Source organism: Mercenaria mercenaria, chromosome 8, assembly GCF_021730395.1.
Source record: "Mercenaria mercenaria strain notata chromosome 8, MADL_Memer_1, whole genome shotgun sequence".
NCBI lineage: Eukaryota > Metazoa > Mollusca > Bivalvia > Venerida > Veneridae > Mercenaria > Mercenaria mercenaria.
In genome coordinates, this window is record NC_069368.1 from 24,062,148 (window position 1) to 24,087,890 (window position 25,743).

The 25,743-nt window shown below is 36.7% G+C and overlaps 1 protein-coding gene across 1 annotated transcript in view; it reads left to right on the top strand.

The window, feature by feature from the left end:
- The first annotated feature begins 1,863 nt into the window (after positions 1-1,863).
- The window catches only part of LOC123522843 (mitochondrial import inner membrane translocase subunit TIM44-like), a 39,828-nt gene continuing 15,948 nt past the window's right edge, over positions 1,864-25,743 (top strand). Inside the window, exons 1-6 of the mRNA XM_053549546.1 lie at positions 1,864-1,929; positions 19,763-19,870; positions 20,843-20,932; positions 21,914-21,991; positions 24,107-24,184; positions 24,786-24,935. Of these exons, the coding sequence (XP_053405521.1) occupies positions 1,873-1,929; positions 19,763-19,870; positions 20,843-20,932; positions 21,914-21,991; positions 24,107-24,184; positions 24,786-24,935 (561 nt within the window). The 5' untranslated portion in view covers positions 1,864-1,872. The remainder of the gene's footprint in view (positions 1,930-19,762; positions 19,871-20,842; positions 20,933-21,913; positions 21,992-24,106; positions 24,185-24,785; positions 24,936-25,743) is intronic.

The window sequence follows — 25,743 nt, forward strand, 5'->3', positions numbered from 1 at the left end:
GCCAGAAACTTTATCACATGATTTTGCATGACTTCTTTATTTGTATTGGCTGCGTCGGGTTTGACTCCATTTTCAAACTGCCAAACAGTAGTTGAACATAGATGCATCAACAAGGATTATATCTGCTTCTATACTAAAATAAACACAACAAAATAATGGATAAATCACGGAAGTATACTGTGTTTAATTCCGTAGATAAATGTTGCGGTGTAAGGTTAGTTTTGACATTTTTACGCATGCAAAAAAAAAAAACTGAATGATTTTTCACGGTTATGCATTAGCTTTTGTTTATTTTAGACTTTTATTATCTGAAGACCACTTAATTGATACAACAGATTGCAATAAATAATTTTGTGAATTTGTAAATTAATTTAGACTTTTGCACACAGAGGAATATTTTTGCAAATCAGTTATCGGCTTTCATAACCTTTAAAATATTTAAAGAGTTTCAAACCCATGTAAGCATGAAACATATTTACTAAGGACATACTGTATAATACCGATCTCGTACATTTGTATTTCTTTCTGTATAATTATTTAGAAAAGATAAATCATGATCAGCAGATGATAAATTTTGCTAAATTAAGAGACAAATATGCCTTTTCTTACTTTTCTTTTTAAGGCCGAACCCAGATTCTTTTGTTCTCTAAAAACAAAGCGCCTGTTACTTTAGCGCGAAAAGTTTGCAGCAAATGTAGTCCAGATATAAATAGTTCTAAACTTTCTCCCTTTCTTCGTCACCTTTCGCAATAGTATCGTGTTTTTTTAATTCTACTACGTTTTAGTATGTATGTATAGCATTCTATCGAAATCGGTATGTTCCTATCGCATGCACGGTAAATATGGCAGCGTAAGAATTTAATGTCTCGAAACAAAGCGAAAAGAAGTCAATTCAGAGGATTGTATATCAGGAACTGTAAGTTTCTTATATAAAAGTTAACACCCCTTTTTCTTTTTCTTTTTCTATAATGGTGATATAGTTCTTTATGCCAAAATGGGAACTTAGGTCTATGGAAATATGAATTGCTACAAAATGCCGAAAGTTTATTCCATATCAAGGCTTTAATAAGAATAAGAAATACACAAAATGAAAAACAGTAGCAAGATGTGCGTGTGTTAAAGTAAGTTAGCCGGGTACACTTCGAGTTTTTGGCCCCCGTCAATATTTGTAATAATTAGAACTTCGTGATTTTGGATGTCTGTAAATTAAAGTGAGAGGTAATGATTGTAAATTCTTTAGAAAATTTGAACAGCTGATACATGTAGAATGCTGATGTCAGTTGTAAAACTAATTGCTGCTAGCTTTGTATGAATCGATGAGTCACCTTGGCGCGGGAAATTCAAATTATAAAAGGGTTCCATGCTTGGTGATTGATACTCAGGAACATTTTTGCTATTTTGTGAAAAAGAAAAACGAGATAGATCATGGGCCCCCATTCCATTATTATCCTGTACTTCAGTAAGGACTATTAAATTGAGAAATTCAATAAAATTGGATCTTGTTCCTGCAAGGGATCATTGCAGGTTGTTCAAAAAGTGAAAAATTGATGATTTTAGCATGGTATTTTAATAGATTGTGTAAAACTTTCGTTTTTGATCACTTTCTTTAGTTATTCTTGTATGAGAGTCCTAAACTGTCATTGATTAAAAGCACAATACATGCACACAATTTATAAGATGGCCACCCAAATTCTGCTCATTAAGGAAGTGCAATATTACGACTCGCTACATGTAAGTCTGGTCTTGTACAAACTTTTCGAATCTAAGGGGATTTAATAGCCGGATTTAGTGGTGTATGGCCTTACGGCTTTTTTCTTCTTTTAATTATTATGACTGTGCGAAAATAATGCCGTACACCGATTAAAATCCATCATGGCTTCCATGTGGAGGGTCACGCCAAAAAATTTTCATTCGAGAGAAAGTACCAAGGCAAGTACTAAAAACTGATATCATGAATGGAGTTTAAAGTGAAGTATTTAAACATAGTGTAATACGGTAATTCAGTCTTATGCCATTCAGTATTTACCGTGAAATTCGCGATTATTTCATCATATTGGCATATTCAAGGACGTTTCACCCTGTTCACAAATCGTGCGTAACGACACGCTTGTGGTATGCAGATCATTGAAAGTTTTGTTTCCAACGGTTATTACGTTTTGATGATCTATTCACGTCTGTGTGAACAAGTATAACAATTACGATTCTCAAAACTTGCAGTTTTGTCGTTTTTTTATTGGAAGCACAGACACTTGGGGGTCAGAACCTGTCCCCTCTCCCAATCCGCCCCTGCCAACCTTCAACCAATATATTTCGCTTTTTAAATCAAACTGAGCACATGTCTCGATCATACAACAACTTCTGTTACCATTTCAATATGTTTAAAAAATCTCCCATATGCTATCAATGCTCAGAAAAACTAAAGACAACTTACTCCGAGCGTTTTCAACACAAACTAGCTTGTCCAAGGAATAGGAGAATAGATCCCAGCTTGATGTCAAATTTACTACACAGAGCCGGGACACAGACAATATCGTTAGTGGTTAAAATAAAAATAATTGCCCATGATGTCAACTGCCGCGGTGGCCGAGAGAGTACAGACGCTGGTTCTGTGAACTTATTTTTGGGCAGGGCCGCGGGTTCGCTCCGCGCTATGGGCGATCTTTTTTTCCTTTTTTAGGTATTTTTTTTTATATCTTGAGAATATATTGTTTAAAAAGAAAATGAAAATATTATATTAGAAAAAGAAAAAAAGAATGCCCGAAGCGCGGAGCGAACCCGTGGCCCTGCCCAAAAAACTTCTTTCAAATCCAGCGTCTGTACTATCTCGGCCATCACGGTTGTTGACTTTTTGAGCAAGTATTTTTATTTTAACCGCTAACGATATCGTCTGTGTCCCGGCTCTGTGTAGTAAGTCTGACTGCGCAACATCAAGCTGGGATCTATTCTCCTATTCCTTGGACAAGAAAATCGTGTTTACATTGCGAAGTAAGTTGTCTTTAGTTTTTTTGAGCATTGATAGAGTATGGGAAATTTTCAAACATGTTGAAATGGTAACAAAAGTCGTTGGATGATCAAGACATGTGCTCAGTTTGTTTTGAAAAACAAAAATGTATTGACTGAAGGTTGTCAGGGGCGGCATGGGAGGGGGAGGGGTGCTGACCCCCAAGTGTCTGTGATTGGAAGTGGCTATTCCTACGGTCCCGTTAGAATAGCCTCACAGGCTATTCCTACGGCTCTCCCGTAAGAGTATTGAAATAGCCCACAGGTGGCTATTCCTACGGCTCTAAAGACAGTTTTGTATGTCCATCTTGAACTGCATTGTACGGAATTAATTTAAATGATATATTTTCGAACAAATTGTTTACCTTTAAGTAGCACATCAAGAGAGAACTTTGCATGTCAATTTTCAAGAAAAAATAGTTATATATAAGGTGGTTTTGAAACGAAAAACGTATACGGGTGTTGATTTCGCCAGATTCTACTGTATACGCAGAAATTTTAAATGACAGGCAAAATCAAGATATAAAATTTAAAGTGATGATTTTTTAAAGGGTCACACATTAAACCGGAATCCACCTAAAAAACGGAATACACCGGAATACACGTTGAATAACCGGAATACACCTGTATATTTTAATTTAAAGGTATTTTTGAAGTGTTTTTGATATAATTCAATCATATATATCATAAATAATTAACATACGAAAGGAAAATAAAATACGTTCACGCAAAATGATTTTATACGAGATTGAAAATTGGCGACCGCGCAGGAAATTTTCATAACCGAAATACACCCGTATTTTATTAATAAATGGTATTTTCGTAGAGATTTTTTGCAGAAATCATTCCTGTGTAATATAAATAATAATATTAAAAAAGGAAAATAAAATACTTTAACGCAAAACTATTTTATACCAGGTCGAAATCTGGCGACCGCTCGGGAAATTACCTTAACCGAAATACACCCGTATTTCTTCAACAAATGGTATTTTTGAAGTGGTTTATGACTGAACTCAAACATATATATCATAAATAATTTATTTTCAAGAGGAAGTTAAAATAATTTGCGCATTACGTCTTGTACACGATTGAAAATCTGCGAGGGCACTGTAAATTTGCGCATTCGTGAATAAATTTCCATGTCCTAAAATTCTCTAATATACACCAGTATTTCTGTAATAAATCGCATTTTTAGGGTTTATGACAGAATTCAGTCATATCTAAAATGAATAATTAATTTAAAAAAGCAAATTTATTAAAACACGCAAAACGTTTTTATACGAGGTTGAAAATTTGTTGAGCGCACGTGAAATTTGCGCACTCGTGGATGAACTACAATCGTTATTATTTTGTTAGCTTTTAACCTAGGTAGGTAAATTTCTTTAAAATTTTGATTTTTTTGGTTTAAATTATTTCAAAATAGTCTTTAAATGGTATTATATAATAATAATTGAGCGCAGATGTACTTATAATTAAATTTCATATTTCAGATAACGGGAATTATTTTAATGCCAAGAATGAATAAATAATGATACTTACATAAATACTGAGTTGTTAAAATCCTTGTTCTTACACCATCATCCAAAGTGCATGTAGACCCATGACCCTTGCTGCAGAGTGGTTAAGAATGCTTGCTTGAAACAGCTGTAACCACTCACTGATTGATATCAGACATTGGTTCGAGACTCACTACCGACCATGATACCATAATTGATGGAAGTTGGACAGTACCATAAGAAGCATATGATAATTAGTACAAGTATCATTGTACTGATTTCGTCAGTTTTTTACAAATGAAGAAACAAACTGCCTCTCTTAACATTTTTATTTCACACATTTAACAAGTAACATTTTCATTTTATTTCGTCAAACATACTTTCAACAGAAATAGTATTTCTACAGTACATAATATTTACATAATTAACAAATCAATATGGAGTGAAGTATTGAATATGAATATAAATATATTAAATAAATAATAAATAAATAATAATAATAATAATAAAATGTTGTAAAGAGTCGGTGTGTACAACACCCGGCGAAGTTATATAACTCCCCTTCCCGACTACAGTACATAACATTTACATAATTAACAAACATAAACATAGTAAATAAATAATAAATAAATAATAATAATAAAATGTTGTAACGGTGTGTACAACACCCGGTGAAGTTATGTAACTCCCCTTCCCGACTACAGTACATAACACTAGGGTAAATCATTAAAATCATGGAGAATCAATATGTGGTTCTGGTTCATGTTTTTTCCTTTTTTAGCTAAGAGTTACTGTTTTTGGTTTCCTCTTTCTCTGACCTGGCTTGCGCCCATTTGTCCTTGGGGCCAACACTGTTGTCTTGCCGTCCGTCGACGTCACTTGTGTGCTGTCTATTGGGACGTGATGTCGAACACGATTGTAAGTATTGACCTTTTGTTTGTCAGTCAAGGAAATCCAGTCAGTCTTTGACCTCTCGAAATGTCGGTACATGTCCGTAAGCCGATAGTCACCAACTCTGACAATTGCGCTGCGAATGCGCTTGAACTGTCCATTGACCAAGTTCACAAGTTCGGGCAGGGGCTTGGACTTCCAGTCAACAGTCTGTTTCAGGACATGATTCATACTTTCACAATTGTTGTTGGTCCAATGTTGTATAACCTTATTTTGACGCTGTGGGTCATTAACCTTCTCTTTCAGTACGGGTATCAGTTGTCTTTGGAAGTATGTCAGGAATTTGCTTGAAACCTCTGTCAGTTCTGTCTCAATCTCCTTAACCTGTTCGTCGTAACAAATACTGTCATCTGCGTCAATGAGTCCGTCTTGTCCGAAAATTTTGTCGAGCATGTTTACCCTCTGTGTCTTTGATACCGTGTCGTCCGTCAGTATATGTCTAGCATTCTCCTCGAGATGTCTCGTACAAAGAACATGAGTTGCCTCTGGGAAAACAGTTGTAATGGCTTTAACTAAAGCCTTTTCGTCATCTGAGCCAATCACTAATTTTGATAGAGGGGTGTCATGCAATTTCAGCTTCAAATGATAAAAAAAATGACTGAAAGTTTCAAAGTCACTGTTATCGTGAATGAAAAGGGGCCCCAGAAAAATAGGATTTTGGTTTGTCCTTACATGTTCAATAGAAAGTTGTTTGTAACAAGTAACAGTGACATGCATTTTACATAACATGAACGTTTTATCAATTCCTAAAACTGTTTTTCCAGTGCAACACATGTTCTTCAAGTCCGTCAGTTGCTCGTCGGTATAACATATAAATGCGGGGGGCTTTCCACTAGTCCTTATTACAGATCTAACAAAGGGATTGTTGTCCGCCACAAGATTTTCTAAATGTCGTACTTGGTCCGCGAAATTGTCATTGTGTCCGTCTACTGTTTTGTCTTTCTTCCGTTGTCTATACTGTCTGTCTAAAACTTGCCTGTGGGAGGGTAAATCTAGTACGTCATATTTGTCAGCGAGATGGTTTGCAATCTGATGAGGTTTCATCTTTTTACCGTTAGGTCGTCTATCTCCGTCATTACTTTTGGTGGTATCCTGTGGTATTCAGTCGTACGGTCATTCGCTTTACCATGGGGGGCAAGTCCAGGGAATTTACCTATATATTCCACAAGAGCGTTGTTGCTATGGATACCACCATCTGCAAGCCAGGTCACTTTTTTCTTATACGTTGAGTCTTTTTTAAGAACTGTGTAGTACCTGTGAACCCCAATGATTACCGACTTATCGGGCTGCTGTTCAATGGGGTGATACTCGGGCTTGCCTTTGACTTGTTTTTTTATGCAGTAAATATCATTCCGTAAACATATCTGCCTTAAGCCATTGTCTGTTTTCAAGTAATAACCTTTTGGGGATGATCCCTTTGAGGTGTCCCAAACACCACAGTCATCTTTAAAATTACTCCGTTTGCCAGTTTTGCGGCTTTCCATGTTGCCTGTATTGTCCAGTATAATGTAAACATTTTCTTTAATACCAGACGGAATGCAATCTCTGCCTGAAACACCATTAGTCAGTAGATGCACTATTGCCTCAATGCTTAAGAAACCATCTGATAGATTGCCTGTTGTTGGATCAGACTCATTACTACAGACTCGGAATCATAACTGGCAGACAAGGAATCATGACTGGCAGACGCAGACTCATTACAGGCAGACATGGAATCATTACTGGCAGACACAGACTCGTTACAGGCAGACAAGGAATCATGACTGGCAGACGCAGACTCATTACAGGCAGACATGGAATCATTACTGGCAGACACAGACTCGTTGCAGGCAGACATGGAATCATGACTGGCAGACGCAGACTCATTACAGGCAGACATGGAATCATTACTGGCAGACACAGACTCGTTACAGGCAGACATGGAATCATGACTGGCAGGCACAGACTCATGATTATCAGACACGGACTCAGGACTAGCAGACACGGAATCATTACAATCAGACATGGACCGATGACTAGCAGACACGGACTCAGACTCATGACCAACAGACATTGGTTTGAAACTTGACACGGGTACTGCACAGTTCTCAAAAGGTTCCTGATCAACGAATTGTAAAATGGATATGAACTCTCCCAGGTAATTAATTTTGAGGGGTTCAAAGTTTTTCAGTTAACATTATATGGGTATAACGGAGCATTTCATGCGTAATCCAATTTATTACCTTAGTAAGCTGAAAGATAAATGAAACAATAACTTACCGAACTAGAGCAGCACTGACATCGTACTTGTCGCCATTAAATCCACATGATTTGCACACAAATTTCAAAGAGGCAGGAGACCAAGATTTGGCATCCTCCTTGGACATACCGCAACAAGTGTGGTGTGTCCACCTTTGACAATAGTCACATTTGATTCTATTAGTTTCACAAGTTTTATTACATAAAGTACATAGATCCATATTTCTGAATATTTTAGCAACAAGAACAATTATAGTTTTATACACAGACGTATGGTTTACCAAAATGGTAAATTGCATGGAGAAATGCTAGGTATAAATACAGGTTTAGCTGAGAAATTATAAGGGGGTGTTAATACTCATTTAAGGTAACTTTTTACCATATCAAAGACCCGCAGTTTCGTGTGACAAACAGCAGTCGGCAATTCAAAGACTGCCGTGTCAACACTTTTTTATTACAAGACAGCAATTAGCAGCCGTGCGTCGGTATTTAAAAAAACACATTTGAACTTATTATGTCGGTATTTCGTCATGGACTTCAAACCAAAAGTTTTTAAATCATAAATAAAAAGATAATTGTTTTCAGAAAAATCTAAGGGCATTTATTACAAACTACCAACTATTGCAAACGAGGTGTCAATTATTTTGCAAACAACTTTCGCTTTATGAATTTACTTTTTTAATTTACATCCCGGTTGCAATTACTGGTAATTGAATTGATTGTAACGGATTTGTTTATGACGGACGATTAATTACAATGATCAACTAAAATGGTTTAGAATAAAAAAGAATCAGTGCATCAAATTTTTCTAAAAATATGCCGATTTGGAATCGGTCTTGCAGTCAATATGAATGCATGACAACGTTTATTATTTACCTAAAAAGCATTTGACCGGTTTAAAAAATCTTTCAGAAAAAACCCGATTAGGCCAGATGATTATCATAAATAAATAAACTTTATTTCTTGGAGATATGTATACTCTAGATTAGGGTCATTCTCGTAAGCGTACATTATTTCCGTAAGATCGAGAGTTATAATCTCGTATACAGAATTAACTTTTAATTAACTTCTCTCATTCATGTTTAATCTGATTGAGCATCGTTCTACATCTTACAAAAATTATAAAAATTGTTCATATAATAAAATACTATTTACTTTAAAAAGAAAGGCCGAGTGCATTTCAGTTATGGAAATTTCCCGTGCGCTAGCCGAATTTCGATCTCGTATAAATTCGTTTTGCGTTAATAAAGTACGGTAAATAAGTAAGTTAATAAAAAAAAAATATTTTCCATTTGTAAACTTATTATTCATAATATATACGAATGAGTTCTGCATTAAACCCTACAAAATACCATTTATTAATATAATACGCGTGTATTTCGGTTATGATAATTTTCCGCGCGATTGCCGCATTTCAGTCTCTTATAAAATCGTTTTTCGTGAACGTATTTTATTTTCCTTTCGTATATTAATTATTTAGGATATATTTGATTGAATTATATCAAAAAACTTACATAAATACCATTTTTTAATAAAATACGGGTGTATTTCGGTTACGATAATTTCCCGCGTGGTCGCCGAATTTCATTCTCTTATAAAATCATTTTGTGTGAACGTATTTTATTTTCCTTTTGTATGTTAATTATTTATGATATATATGATTGAATTATATCAAAAACACTTCAAAAATACCTTTAAATTAAAAAATACAGGTGTATTCCGGTTATTCAACGTGTATTCCGGTTTTTAGGTGGATTCCGGTTCAATGTGTGACCGTTTTTAAAGAATCATTTTAAGCTTTAATTCACGAAAAACGTTTGAGGGTGTTGATTTGGACAGAATTTATATGCGAAGAAATCTCAAGTAAAAGGCAAAATCAAGACATAAAATCTAAAGTGTTGAATACTTTTTAAAATCCTTTTAAGCTTTTATTAAGTATATATTTCTACGTGTGCATGCCAATTTTCAAGAAAAAAATACTTATACTAAGTATTAATTAGAAACGAAAAGTATATACGGGTGTTGATTTTGCCAGATGGTCATCGACATGCAAAATCAAGTCATAAAGTCATAAAGATTTAACAGGGAGCACTTTGGTAAAAATTATTATCATTTCATTTCAAACCACAGTTTGTGGTTCCCATATCTTGCCATCCAAATTAATTGCCTTATTTTTTCAGTCACTTAGAGATAATCGTCTTTAAGATATGTAAGTGCTATTTTACATTGTAGTAATATTCAAATCACTGAACTTAGCGCAAATATCGGTTAAAAACCAATAATTACCGGTATGTTGTTAGTACCAGGTAGATAAATGGTTTATAGCAGTGGAAGAACAATTCATCAAATAATAGTTTGTACTGTTTTTCAAGGAATTTGTTTAATTTTTCAAAGTTTCTTTTTAAGAGTTTTATTTCAGTTTAGACCACAGTTACTGCCTGTGCTTGTGAACATGTAGAAAATATTATAAGTCTTCTTATAAAACAATGCATTAGATAAGGGGTTTCACATTCTGAGTACATTTTCATGTTTTTATTGAAAAGGGGAAAATCTGGGTGAATTCGCCAATTCACAATAGATACTTATTTGGCAGATGTGAAATAAGTACATGCACTTGTTAAAGGACGTGGCTTAAAGAAGCTGCATAAAAATTTGATCTTTTCAAGGAAAAATAAGTTTTCTAATACCACTTGCATTTGGCCTCCATTACATGTTCATTATCATTAAGTCACTGGAAGGTAGGTGCATTTTCTTTCGGGTGGTGATCAAATATTCATGCATTAAGGCTTTCATTGCCGGACAGCTACATATTGTGTGTGAAAATGCTTAACATAACATTGACAGGAAAATGTGTCATTTGATGATTTTCCAGTCTTTCTGGTACTAGAGGAAGAATCCAGGCGTTTACCAGGCATTTTTAGAGTGGGGAGCTAGGGCGGCGTACATTTTGAAAGTCAGCCGACCTATAACAAACCCAGTTCCATAAAATGTTAAACAACGTTTTTTAGCTCACCTGTCACATAGTGACAAGGTGAGCTTTTGTGATCACCCTTTGTCCGTCCGTCCGTGCGTCCGTCCGCCAACAATTTCATGTCTGCACGATAGTGGTTTCATTTATGATTTTATTTTAACCAAACTTGCACACAACTTGTATCACCATAAGATCTTGGTTCATTTCTTGAACTGGCCAGATCCCATTATGGGTTCCAGAGTTATGGCCCCTGAAAGGGCCAAAATTAGCTATTTTGACCTTGTCTGCACAATAGCAGCTTTATTTATGATTTGATTTTTACCAAACTTGCACACAACTTGTATCACCATAAGATCTTGGTTCCTTTCTTGAACTGGCCAGATTCCATTATGGGTTCCAGAGTTATGGCCCCTGAAAGGGCCAAAATTAGCTATTTTGACCTTGTCTGCACAATAGCAGCTTCATTTATGATTTGATTTTAACCAAACTTGCACACAACTTGTATCACCACAAGATCTTGCTTCCTTTCTTGAACTGGCCAGATTCCATCATGGGTTCCAGAGTTATGGCCCCTTAAAGGTCCAAAATTGGCTATTTTGGCTTTTGCAGCCATATAGGGACTTCATTTATGGTTTTATTTGATACAAACTTCCAAAATATCTTCAAGAACAATAAATCTTGGATTCCATGACAAATTAGATCCAATCGTAGGTTCCAGAGTTATTTTATATCTGATTACCTCCCCTGATTATAATCAAAATGGATTTATATCAGTAAGTACTTATAGGACTTATTTGAAATTTCATTATTGTAATGAGTTGGACTGAGACAATCAGGGTAGATAACTATGGACTGATTTTATGTCAAATTACCTCCCTTTATTTCATATTAAAATGGGTATATCACCGTAACTAATGAAGATACTGATCTGAAATTTCATTTATGTCAGCAGATTTATTTGGCAGATCCTTCTTTTGTTCACTTACAATATATTTTTTTTTTATTACTTCCCTTTTACGTTACTATAAATAGCTTATTTTTAGTAACTTTTTTATTATTGGCCGTAGGGAGAAACCGAGACCACTTTTCTGTGGTACAACATGGATGATACCTCCAATTTTTAGGTGTATTTTGACAAATCTATACCTTGTAAGAATTTTTTTTTTCTTTTTGGTTAAATTTCTTCCCTTTTTAGCTCACCTGTCACATAGTGACAAGGTGAGCTTTTGTGATCACGCAGCGTCCGTCGTCCGTGCGTCCGTTCGTGCGTCCGTCCGTCCGTAAACTTTTGCTTGTGACCACTCTAGAGGTCACATTTTTCTTGGGATCTTTATGAAAATTGGTCAGAATGTTCATCTTGATGATATCTAGGTCAAGTTCGAAACTTGGTCACGTGCCGTCAAAAACTAGGTCAGTAGGTCTAAAAATAGAAAAACCTTGTGACCTCTCTAGAGGCTATATATTTCACAAGGTCTTCATGAAAATTGGTCAGAATGTTCACCTTGATGATATTTAGGTCAAGTTCAAAACTGGGTCACATGCCATCAAAAACTAGGTCAGTAGGTCTAAAAATAGAAAAACCTTGTGACCTCTCTAGAGGCCATATATTTCACAAGATCTTCATGAAAATTGGTCAGAACGTTCACCTTGATGATATCTAGGTCAAGTTCGAAACTGGGTCACGTGCCGTCAAAAACTAGGTCAGTAGGTCAAATAATAGAAAAACCTTGTGACCTCTCTAAAGGCCATATTTTTCATGGGATCTGTATGAAAGTTGGTCTGAATGTTCATCTTGATGATATCTAGGTCAGGTTCGAAACTGGGTCACGTGCCATCAAAAACTAGGTCAGTAGGTCTAAAAATAGAAAAACCTTGTGACCTCTCTAGAGGCCATATATTTCATGAGATCTTCATGAAAATTGGTCAGAATGTTCACCTGGATGATATCTAAGTCAAGTTCGAAAGTGGGTCACGTGCCTTCAAAAACTAGGTCAGTAGGTCAAATAATAGAAAACCCTTGGGACCTCTCTAGAGGCTATATTTTTCATGGGATCTGTATGAAAGTTGGTCTGAATGTTCATCTTGATGATATCTAGGTCAAGTTCGAAAGTGGGTTACGTGCTATCAAAAACTAGGTCAGTAGGTTAAATAATAGAAAAACCTTGTGACCTCTCTAAAGGCCATATTTTATATGGGATCTGTATGAAAGTTGGTCTGAATGTTCATCTTGATGATATCTAGGTCAAGTTCGAAACAGGGTCATGTGCGGTCAAAAACTAGGTCAGTAGGTCTAAAAATAGAAAAACCTTGTGACATCTCTAGAGGCCATATTTGTAAATGGATCTTCATGAAAATTGGTCAGAATGTTCATTTTGATGATATCTAGGTCAAATTCGAAAGTGGGTCACGTGCCTTCAAAAAGTAGGTCAGTAGGTCAAATAATGAAAAAACGTTGTGACCTCTCTAGAGGCCATATTTTTCATGGGATCTGTATGAAAGTTGGTCTGAATGTTTATCAACTGGGTCATGTGGAAATAGGTGAGCGATTCAGGACCATCATGGTCCTCTTGTTTGTTCCTGTCCTTTGGACTGAGATATCTTTTCTGAGGACCGTCTTGTCCTCAAGTGCAATGATAACAGGTGAGCGATATAGGGCCATCATGGCCCTCTTGTTTTTTTTGTTAACCAGGTTTTCAACGAAAACCTGAGTTATTAGATTGGGGTAGATGTCGGTCGGGCGGGCGGGCGGCGGCGGCGGCGGCGGCGGCGGCGTCAAACTGGTGTTTCCGGTCAATAACTTTTGTTTCGGTAAAGATATTTGAATAAAACTTGGTATGTATGTAGCTTATATCAAGACAAAGGCAGGGATTGATTTTGGGGTTTCTTGGGTCAAGGTCAAGGTCACTGTTACTAAAAATAGAAAAAGGGTTTCCGGTCAATAACTTTTGTTTCGGTAAAGATATTTGAATAAAACTTGGTATGTATGTAGCTTATATCAAGACAAAGGCTGGGATTGATTTTGGGGTTTCTGGGGTCAAGGTCAAGGTCACTGTTACTAAAAATAGAAAAAGGGTTTCCGGTCAATAACTTTTGTTTCGGTAAAGATATTTGAATAAAACTTGGTATGTATGTAGCTTATATCAAGACAAAGGCTGGGATTGATTTTGGGGTTTCTGGGGTCAAGGTCAAGGTCACTGTTACTAAAAATAGAAAAAGGGTTTCCAGTCAATAACTTTTGTTTCGGTAAAGATATTTGAATAAAACTTGGTATGTATGTAGCTTATATCAAGACAAAGGCTGGGATTGATTTTGGGGTTTCTGGGGTCAAGGTCAAGGTCACTGTTACTTTAAATAGAAAAAGGGTTTCCGGTCAATAACTTTTGTTTCGGTAAAGATATTTGAATAAAACTTGGTATGTATGTAGCTTATATCAAGACAAAGGCAGGGATTGATTTTGGGGTTTCTGGGGTCAAGGTCAAGGTCACTGTTACTTAAAATAGAAAAAGGGTTTCCGGTCAATAACTTAACTTAGGAATGAGCTATCATGATGAAACTTGGTGTATAGAAAACTATATAAAGTTGTAGCTTGGGATTGATTTTGGGTTTCTGGGATCAAGGTCAAGGTCATTGTTACTAAAAATAGGGTTAGGGTTAGGTTAGGTTAGGGTTAGCATATCTTCTACATGCATGGAGGGATTTTGATGAAAGTTGGCACAATTGTTCACCATCATGAGACGGAGTGTCATGCACAAGAACCAGGTCCCTAGGTCTAAGGTCAAGGTCACACTTAGAGGTCAAAGGATACAAGAATGAAAACTTTGTCCGGAGCATATCTTCTTCATGCATAGAGGGATTTTGATGTAACTTGGCACAATTATACACCATCATGAGACGAAGTGTCTTGCGCAGTTCCCTTCTTTAGAATTACTTCCCTTGTTGTTACTATAAAAGCTTATATTGTAACTTTTTCATTACTAGACGTAGGGAAAAATCGAGACCACTTTTCCGTAGTACAACATGCATGTTACATCCAATTTGAGGTGTATTTTGACCAATCTCTACCTGGTAAGGATTTCTGTGTGGACTTACAATTTTTCTTTTTGTATTTTTTTTTTTTTTTTTTTAAGATTAACTTCCCTTAGTTGTTACAATAAATAACTTATATTGTAACTTTTTTATAATTGACCGTAGGGAAAAACCAAGACCACTTTTCTGTGGTACAACATAGTTGTTACTTTCTAATTTTAGGTGTATTTTAAGGTATCTCTACCTGTAAGGAGTTTTTTTGTGGACTTAGAAAACAAAAGAATTACAATAATAAACAACCACAAAATTAAAATTACATCTGCAAATACAGGTGCTAGAGTAAAGAAATTTGCTGTGACGGGCGTATATTGTGACATTCTGGCACTCTTGTTTATTCTTATGAAAAGTGTTGAAAACCTGGTTTCGTGGCATTGCCGCGTTTCTTGTTTTGTTTTTTTCTTTTTTTAAAAAAAGTGGTTGTTAAAACCTCAAAAACAACTACAAAACTGCAGGACACAGCTAAAATTGACTCGTTGTCAAAAGATTGTTAAGAGAATTAGCTTAATTGGTCAAATTATTGGGAGGGGGCGCCCTGGGTGTGAAACTGAAAAGTAAACAATTTGTTCGAAAATATACCAGTTGAATTAATTCAGTACAATGCAATACAAGGTGGACATACAAACTGTCTTTAGAGCCGTAGGAATAGCCACCTGCGGGCTATTTCACTATTCTTACGGGAGAGCCGTAGGAATAGCCTGTGAGGCTATTCTTACGGGACCGTAGGAATAGCCACTTCCTTTTTAGCTCACCTGTCACAAAGTGACAAGGTGAGCTTTTGTGATCGTGCGGTGTCCGTCGTCCGTCGTCCGTCCGTGCGTACGTGCGTCCGTGCGTCCGTAAACTTTTGCTTGTGACCACTCTAGAGGTCACATTTTTTGTGGGATCTTTATGAAAGTTGGTCAGAATGTTCATCTTGATGATATCTAGGTCAAGTTCGAAACTGGGTCACGTGTGTTCAAAAACTAGGTCAGTAGGTCTAAAAATAGAAAAACCTTGTGACCTCTCTAGAGGCCATATATTTCACAAGATCTTCATGAAAATTGGTCAGAATGTTCATCTTGATGATACCTAGGTCAAGTTTGAAACTGGGTCACGTCCCATCAAAAACTAGGTCAGTAGGTCTAAAAATAGAAAAACCTTGTGACCTCTCTAGAGGCCATATATTTCACAAGATCTTCATGAAAATTGGTCAGAATGTTCACCTTGATGATATCTAGGTCAAGTTCGAAACTGGGTCACGTCCCTTCAAAAACTAGGTCAGTAGGTCTAAAAATAGAAAAACCTTGTGACCTCTCTAGAGGCCATATATTTCACAAGATCTTCATGAAAATTGGTCAGAATGTTCACCTTGATGATATCTAGGTCAAGTTCAAAACTGGGTCACGTGCCTTCAAAAACTAGGTCAGTAGGTCTAAAAATAGAAAAACCTTGTGACCTCTCTAGAGGCCATATATTTCAGAAGATCTTCATGAAAATTGGTCAGAACGTTCACCTTGATGATATCTAGGTCAAGTTCGAAACAGGGTCACGTGCCTTCAAAAACTAGGTCAGTAGGTCAAATAATAGAAAAACCTTGTGACCTCTCTAAAGGCCATATTTCTCATGGGATCTGTATGAAAGTTGGTCTGAATGTTCATCTTGATGATATCTAGGTCAAGTTCGAAACCGGGTCACGTGTGTTCAAAAACTAGGTCAGTAGGTCTAAAAATAGAAAAACCTTGTGACCTCTCTAGAGGCCATATATTTCACAAGATCTTCATGAAAATTGGTCAGAATGTTCATCTTGATGATATCTAGGTCAAGTTTGAAACTGGGTCACGTGCCATCAAAAACTAGGTCAGTAGGTCTAAAAATAGAAAAACCTTGTGACCTCTCTAGAGGCCATATATTTCACAAGATCTTCATGAAAATTGGTCAGAATGTTCACCTTGATGATATCTAGGTCAAGTTCGAAACTGGGTCACGTGCCAACAAAAAATAGGTCAGTAGGTCTAAATATAGAAAAACCTTGTGACCTCTCCAGAGGCCATATATTTCACAAGATCTTCATGAAAATTGGTCAGAACGTTCACCTTGATGATATCTAGGTCAAGTTCAAAACTGGGTCACGTGCCTTCAAAAACTAGGTCAGTAGGTCAAATAATAGAAAAACCTTGTGACCTCTCTAAAGGCCATATTTTTCATGGGATCTGTATGAAAGTTGGTCTGAATGTTCATCTTGATGATATCTAGGTCAAGTTCGAAACTGGGTCACGTGCGTTCAAAAACTAGGTCAGTAGGTCTAAAAATAGAAAAACCTTGTGACCTCTGTAGAGGCCATATATTTCATGAGATCTTCATGAAATTTGGTCAGAATGTTCACCTTGATGATATCTAGTTCAAGTTCGAAAGTGGGTCACGTGCCTTCAAAAACTAGGTCAGTAGATCAAATAATAGAAAAACCTTGTGACCTCTCTAGAGGCCATATTTTTCATGGGATCTATATGAAAGTTGGTCTGAATGTTCATCTTGATGATATCTAGGTCAGGTTCGAAAGTGGTTCACGTGCCTTCAAAAACTAGGTCAGTAGGTCAAATAATAGAAAAACCTTATGACCTCTCTAAAGGCCATATTTTTCATGGGATCTGTATGAAAGTTGGTCTGAATGTTCATCTTGATGATATCTAGGTAAAGTTCAAAACAGGGTCATGTACCTTCGAAAACTAGGTCAATAGGTCAAATAATAGAAAAACCTTGTGACCTCTCTAGAGACCATATTTTTCAGTGGATCTTCATGAAAATTGGTCAGCATTTTTATCTTGATAATATCTAGGTCAAGTTCAAAACTGGGTCACATGAGCTCAAAAACTAGGTCACTATGTCAAATAATAGAAAAAACAACGTCATACTCAAAACTGGGTCATGTGGGAAGAGGTGAGCGATTCAGGACCATCATGGTCCTCTTGTTTATTCTAGTTCCGCCCCGAGTCCTGACACTGTCGCCTCAGCTGGTCCATATTAGGTTCATGTTTGTTTCAATTGATATTTTACATTTTTTCGGTAGGTCAATATTCCTTTTTTTTTACATTATACTATCAAGTAAATGCAGCCTACTATCGCAATACAGGGAGCATGCCTTTTTAAAGGCTTTAAGCTGTGTATTTGCCCTCCCTTACTACAATTGCCAAAGCCACATGTCATATTAGCAGCCCGCCCACTTAGCTCGGTAGGGAGAGCATTGGTCAAAGGATCGCGGGGTTGTGAGTTTGATCCTCGGGCAGTGCGTATGTTCTCGGTGACGAATTGATAAAAGACGTTGTGTCTTTCATCATTCGTCCTCCATCTCTGATAATTCATGTGGGGAAGTTGGCAGTTACTTGCGAAGATTGTACTGGTACAGAATCCAGGAACACTGGTTAGGTTAACTGCCCACCGTTATATGACTGAAATCACAGGGTACATCACATGAAGGTTTTGGGGTGGTCTAGGGTATAGTAACCCCTACTCTACCCCAGACCACCCCAAAACCTTTATGTGATATACCCCTGTGACTGAAATATTGTTGAAAAATGGCATTAAACCCATTTAGCAAACAAACACAAGTCATAAGCAACCCATTATACAATTCAGTTAGTCCAATTGTGTATTCAGTAGAATTTAAAAAATCCAAGCAAGATATTTGAAAATAAGTTTCAACTGTTTTTCCTTGCGCTATCATGGAAACAATTTTAGAATCAAGAGTTTATCAATTATTCTATCTACAAGTCTAAATTAATTCTGCATTTGAAGTTAATTATGTCTCAGACATATTGTTTTTGCCCTGTCCGTCCGTATGTCACACTTCATTTCCGAGCAATAACTGGAGAACCATTTGACCTAGAACCTTCAAACTTCATAGGATTGTAGGGCTGCTGGAGTAGACGACCCCTATTGTTTTTGGGGTCACTCCGTCAAAGGTCAAGGTCACAGGGGCCTGAACATTGAAAACCATTTCCGATCAATAACTAGAGAACCACTTGACCCAGAATGTTGAAACTTCATAGGATGATTGGTCATGAAGAGTAGATGACCCCTGTTGATCTTGGGGTCACTCTGTCAAAGGTCAAGGTCACAGGGGCCTGAACATTAAAAACCATTTCCGATCAATAACTAGAGAACCACTTGACCAAGAATGTTGAAACTTCATAGGATGATTGGTCATGAAGAGTAGATGACCCCTATTGATCTTGGGGTCACTCCATCAAAGGTCAAGGTCACAGGGGCCTGAACATTAAAAACCATTTCTGATCAATAACTAGAGAACCACTTGACCCAGAATGTTGAAACGTCATAGGATGATTGGTCATGAAGAGTAGATGACCCCTATTGATTTTGGGGTCACTCCATCAAAGGTCAAGGTCACAGGGGCCTGAACATTGAAAACCATTTCCAGTCAGTAACTTGAGAACCACTTGACCCAGAATGATGAAACTTCATAGGATGATTGGTCATGCAGAGTAGATGACCCCTAACGATTTTAGGGTCACTCTATTAAAGGTCAAGGCCACAGGGGCCTGAACATAGAAAACCATTTCCAATCAGTAACTTGAGAACCTCTCGACCCAGAATGTTGAAACTTCATAGGATGATTGTTCATGCAGAGTAAATGACCCGTATTGTTTTTGGGGTCACTCCGTTAAAGGTCAAGGTCACAGGGGCCTGAACATTGATAACCAGTTCCGATCAATAACTTGTTGAAACTTAATATGATGATTGGACATGCAGAGCAGATGACCCCTATTTATTTTGAGGTCATTTGATCAAAGGTCAAGGTCACAGGAGCCTGAACAGTGAATTGAGAACCACTAGGCCAAGAGTGTTGAAATTTAGCGGGATGACTGGACATGCCAGGTAGATGATCCCTATTGCAGCCAACCATCAGTGTCTCTTTGACTTTCGCTCCTGACCCCTATTGACTTCTTGCCTATAGGACTTTGCATTGGGGGAGACATGCGCTTTTTTACAAAAGCATTTTCTACTTTATTTTGTATATTACTTACAGATTTTATACCAGATATTCTGCAGAGAATGTTCTTATAACAGGCAAGTGACGGCGGCTAGTTGTGTAGTGTGTAAGCCATGGAGACACCAGGATAGTTTTACATGTCAGGTAAGAATTATTTTTGTTGACATGAAAAAAATATGCTTTAGAAAAGTGAATTACAACCTTGTTAAGAGCATGTATAAAAAAATCTACTGTTAAAGTCCTTGGAAACTTGTAAGTCCCTAGATGTTTTGGTTCCGCACAGTAAGGTGATAAAACTCCAGCAAAGAAACCATTTTCTGATTCGCAGCCTTGCCATTGGTGACTTCAAAATGTCAGACTGCTTTGGCCTTTGTTCTATATAATCTAGGCAGAAATTACCAGCCAGACTTTGTTTGCATCAGAAAGAGCTCGAAATGCTGTTTTAGAAAGTTAGGCATTTTATTAGCAATTTGACTAGTTATGAAAATGATAGGATATACATTTTTATTTTATGCTAACTAATGAAATACTGTATTCTATCAGTTAAATATTTTCATATCTCATCGCTCACACTGTGAAAATATGAAATCTATATTTTCACACTGTGAGAGATATGAGCTCCGCCCCCTCATACATTGTGTATGAATTTTAAATTATTTGCTTAAAACAGGATGAAAATTATAGTCGAACTTTGTGCTTTATAGTATATTTCTCGATTCAAATTATTTTACTTAAAGAGAATTTCATACCGTTATGCAGCAAAATATAAAACAAAATGGAACTTTATGTTACATGAGTCTTTATAACTTCACAGCACGTCTGACGTCATGTCTGTTTACGCGCGTCTGTTTCCCGCGCTGAGATTAAAACAGTAACTGTTGCAAAATGCATTTCTCAACGTAATTGAGCATAAAATAAAAAGAAAATTTGTTTGTTTTTCGTGAATATGGAATATATCTCACCTCGAAGTGAGAAAATTTTCTCAGTTCTCAGTGAGATTTATTCCATATTCACGAAAAACAAACAAATATCCTCTATGTATTTAAAATTGTGATATACAAGTGCTTCTGTTATTGTCATTTGGATTCTGTTATGTGAACATCTCAATGTTTTCAGGTGAGAAGCTATTCTGATGGACGGAAAGGTTTCTTTGAGAATATATATGAAAATCTTAAGGAAGGATTTTCAAAAGACAAACATTTAAATGTAAGTTTGTTGAATTTGCTGAAATGAGCCGTGCCATGAGAAAACCAACATAGTGGGTTTGCGACCAGCATGGATCCAGACCAGCCTGCGCATCCGCGCAGTCTGGTCAGGATCCATGCTGTTCGCTAACAGTTTCTCCAATTCCAATAGGCTTTAAAAGCGAACAGCATGGAGCCTGACCAGACTGCGCGGATGCGCAGGCTGGTCTGGATCCATGCTGGTCGCAAACCCACTATGTTGGTTTTCTCATGGCACGGCTCAAATGTTGTTGATTAGCTGCACAATATGGCCACTACAGCTGTAGATATACCTAGGGCGGAGATGTGTGTTTTAACTTTTTGTAACAAAAACCGCTTCTAGTTTATGCCTCTTTTATTGCACAGTCTTGGAGATGTCAGGTGTCAGAGTCAGAAAAATGTGTTTTAGCTGTGCCTGACATATTTGTTAGTTTGCTTTTTAACAGTATTCCAGTTATGTCGAAGTTGTTTGCTGACCATATCAGTTTTCCTAGATTGTGTGCTATTTATGACTTGTTTACTGCAAGTAACATATTTCTTTGTAAATTATAAATTAGAAAGAAAAATATCCCATATAGTTTGTATGTTTTGGGCTTAACGCCATTTTTCAACAGTATTTCAGTCATGTAACAGCGGGCAGTTAACCTACATGTAACCAATGTTCCTGGTTTCCAGAACAAACCTGTTCTCTGCAAATAACTGCCAACTTCCCCACATGAATCAGAGGTGGAGGACTAATGATTTCAGACACAATGTTGTTTATCAAATAGTCACGGAGAACATACATCCGAACTCACGATACTGCAATCAGTGGACCAGCGCTGTACCTACTGAGCTAAGAGGGTGAGCTATATCTCATATAATATAATAATGTTGAATGACAGGAGTGTTTAAAAGAGTGTGCAGGGAGAGAAAAAAAGTCAACATAACATTCTTTTTTAATATTATTAACTTATATTGTCAGGAAAATTTGAAGAAATTTCGACAAGAAAAAGAGAAGTTAGAAAGTTCAGATGCCATAAAGAAAGCAAGACAAAAGTTTGTAAGTATTTGTGCATTATATTGCTGTTTTAGAATGGAAGGGTTCAATTTCAAATACAAACCTTCCAAGTTTAAGCTTAAATGTGTTGAACAATTTATGAAGGGAATTCATTTTACTGAGGGGTTTGTAGGGTAATTTTGCATTGAAAGATTTAAACTACTCTTTAATCACTTTAGAAAATATCTTTTGAAAAATGGTGTACGTGATGGGTATTAAATACTGTGAAATCATATTTTTACGCATAGTATGAATTTCGCATATTTCGCGCTAAGGCCGATGCGCGAATTTAAGACCGCGCTATTATTACTTTTTAGCTCACCCTGAGCACAAAGTGCTCAGGGTGAGGTATTGTGATCGCTCACCGTCCGGCGTCCGTCCGTCCGTCCGGCATCCGTCCACACTTTCCTTTAAACAACATCTCCTCCTAAACAGGCCAATTTTGATAAAACTTCACAGGGATGTTCCTTGAATGGTCTTCTTTAAAAATTATTCAAAGAATTGAATTCCATACAGAATTCTGGTTGCCATGGCAACCAAAAGGAAAAACTTTAAAAATCTTCTTCTCAAAAACCAGAAGCCCTAGAGCTTAGATATTTGGTGTGAAGCATTGCCTAGTGGACCTCTATCAAGTTTATTCAAATCATGACCCCAGGGTCAAAATTGACCCCGCCCCAGGGGTCACTTGATTTTACATAGGAAAATCTTAAAAAATCTTCTTCTCAAAAACCAGAAGCCCTAGAGCTTAGATATTTGACATGTAGCATTGCCTAGTGGACCTCTACTAAAATTGTTCAAATCATACCCCGGGGTCAAACTGACCTCACCCCAGGGGTCACTTGATTTTACATAGGAAAACCTTCAAAAAAATTCTAAAAATAAACCAGAAGGCCTAGAGCTTAGATATTTCACATGTAGCATTGCCAAGTGGACCTCTACAAAATTTGTTCAAATCATGAACCCCAGGGTCAAAATTGACCATGCCCCAGGGGTCACTTGATTTTACATAGGAAAATCTTCAAAAAATTTCTAAAAATAAACCAGAAGTCCTAGATCTTAGATATATGACATGTAGCATTGCCTAGTAGACTTCTACAAAATTTGTTCAAATCATACCCCCGGGGTCAAATTGACCCCGCCTCATGGGGTTACTTGATTGTACATAGAAAAATCTTCAAAATAAACCAGAAGGCCTAGAGCTTAGATATTTCATTTGTAGCATTGCCTAGTGGACCCCTAGAAAATTCGTTCAAATCATGACCCCCGTGGTTAAAATTGACCCCACCCTAGGGGTCACTTGGTTTTATGTAGGAAAATCTTCAAAAAATTTCTAAAAATAAACCAGAAGGCGTAGAGCTTAGATATTTCACATGTAGCATTGCCTAGTGGACCTCTACAAATTTGTTCAAATCATGACCCCCGGGGTCAAAATTGACCCCGCCGCAGGGGTCACTTGATTTTACATAGAAAAATCTACAAAAATTTTCTAAAAATAAACCAGAAGGCCTAGGTCTTAGATATTTGACATGTAGCATTGCCTAATAGACTTCTACAAAATTTGTTCAAATCATGACCTCCGGGGTCAAATTGACCCCACCCCATGGGGTTACTTGTTTAGCTTTAGCGAAGAATATTTTTCAAGAAAGCAATTAAATTCAGGTGAGCGATATAGGGCCATCATGGCCCTCTTGTTTATTTTATTTTTTCATTTCTTAATTTGAAAATGCGCGAATAAAAGCCCGCACGAAAACAGTCCTTTTTCTCATTTAAATGATTTCACGGTAGATGTTAAAAGAAATGGGGAAATAAAATAAGTGAATATATGTTAAAAAAATACAAATTGTAGTGTTTGCTGTTTTTGTTTTTGTTTTTTTAGATTATTAAAAATTTTAAGTTTATTCTCAAAATTATGTAGCATGTGTGAAGTGATAAAGGGTATTTGTTATTTTGGTTTCTGATAATTAATTTGTTATATAAGACATGCCGAAATGTCCTATTTTGTAGGAGAAGCCTTTGGTTTTGCCCATTTCGAAGTTTTAACCTTTAAAGGTAGAAGACATTGTCATAATTATATTTCTTAAGCTACTTCTGCATCATAACATGTATTGTATTTTACAGGAAAATATTGGTATGGAGTCAGACACAACAGAAACTTTTAAAAAAGGAATAAAAGATGTGAAAAGTAAAGTTTCAGAGGTAAATTTACTTCTACTGTTCTCGTTTTTGCTGCTTTAGAGCATAAATTTTATGATCCTCCCACTTGTAATAAAGCAACCAATGAAATTCATCGATACAAAATATTTAGTTCCTGTAATTATCATAGTTGCTTTCGAAGAATTTGTTGATCTCCTAACTGTAACTAGTCAGCTGGTAAAATTCAGCGATACAAGTACCTTGTTCCTGTAATGCTTTTCACATAGCATTAGGCCAGGAACAGGCAAACTGTCGTCTGACTGTGTTTTTGAATACTGTTGAATTCTCATAGATAAAGAGTCTTTGAGCACACACACTTAATTGCTACAACTAGTATAATGTGTGTGTACTTTCGAGAATTAGGACGTTTGACCTTTCAGGGTCAGATACTTACCTTCATGCTTTCATTACATCGGCACAGCTGGCAAAACACATGATTGAAATTCTTAGATATTTTTATGATTTTGAACTTTTGAGGTTATAAGGCACTACTTAGAATTTTATTTGAGGGAAGAAAATTGCTATCAGGCAGATATATAGAACTTTAAAACTTCATTTGGTTTTTGGGCATACATTATTAGTGCAATGTGTATTTAACTTACAGACACTAGAAGAAGTTCAGAAGTCAGATTTTGTGAAAAAGGGTATGGAAGTGACAGGAGAACTGGGTAAAACTGTTGGCAAGGCTGGCGAAACTGTGATAGAACAAGGAAAGAAGTTAGGTGAAAGTGCTACAGTGCAGACCGTTTCAAAGGTAAAATCTTCGGGCATTATGTTTAATTTTGTCAAGATTTTAATTGGGGTTTTTAGCTCACCTGAGCCAAAGGCTCATGTTGAGCTTTTGTTACCGCTCAATGTCTGGCGTCCGTCGTCCATCCATCAACATTTCTTAAAAAATCTTCTTCTTGAAAACCACTGGGCAGAATTACACCAAACTTCACAGGAATGATCCTTGGGTGGCCCCCTTTCGAAATTGTTCAAAGAATTGAATTCCATGTAGAACTCTGGTTGCCATGGCAACCGAAAGGAAAAACTTTAAAAATCTTCTTGTCCAAATCCACAGGGCCTAGGGTTTGATATCTGGTATGTAGCATCATCTAGTGGTCCTCTACCAAAATTGTTCAAATTATCCCCCTAGGGTCAAATATGGCCCCGCCCCGGGGGTCACATGGTTTATATAGACTTATATAGGGAAAACTTTGAAAATCTTCTTGTACAAAACCACATGGCCTAGGGCTTTGATATTTGGTATGTACCAAGCCCCGGGGGTCACATGGTTTATATAGAGTTATATAGGGAAAACTTTGAAAATCTTCTTGTACAAAACCACATGGCCTAGGGCTTTGATATTTGGTATGTAACATCATCTAATGGTCCTCTACCAAGATTGTTCAAATTATCCCCCTAGGGTCAAATACGGCCCCGCCCCAGGGGTCCCAAGTTTTACAAGACTTATATAGGAAAAAAAAGTTTAAAAATCTTCTTGTCTGAACCCACAACTCTTAAACCTTTGATATTTGGTTTGTAGCATTGTCTTATGGTCCTCAACCAAAATTATTCAA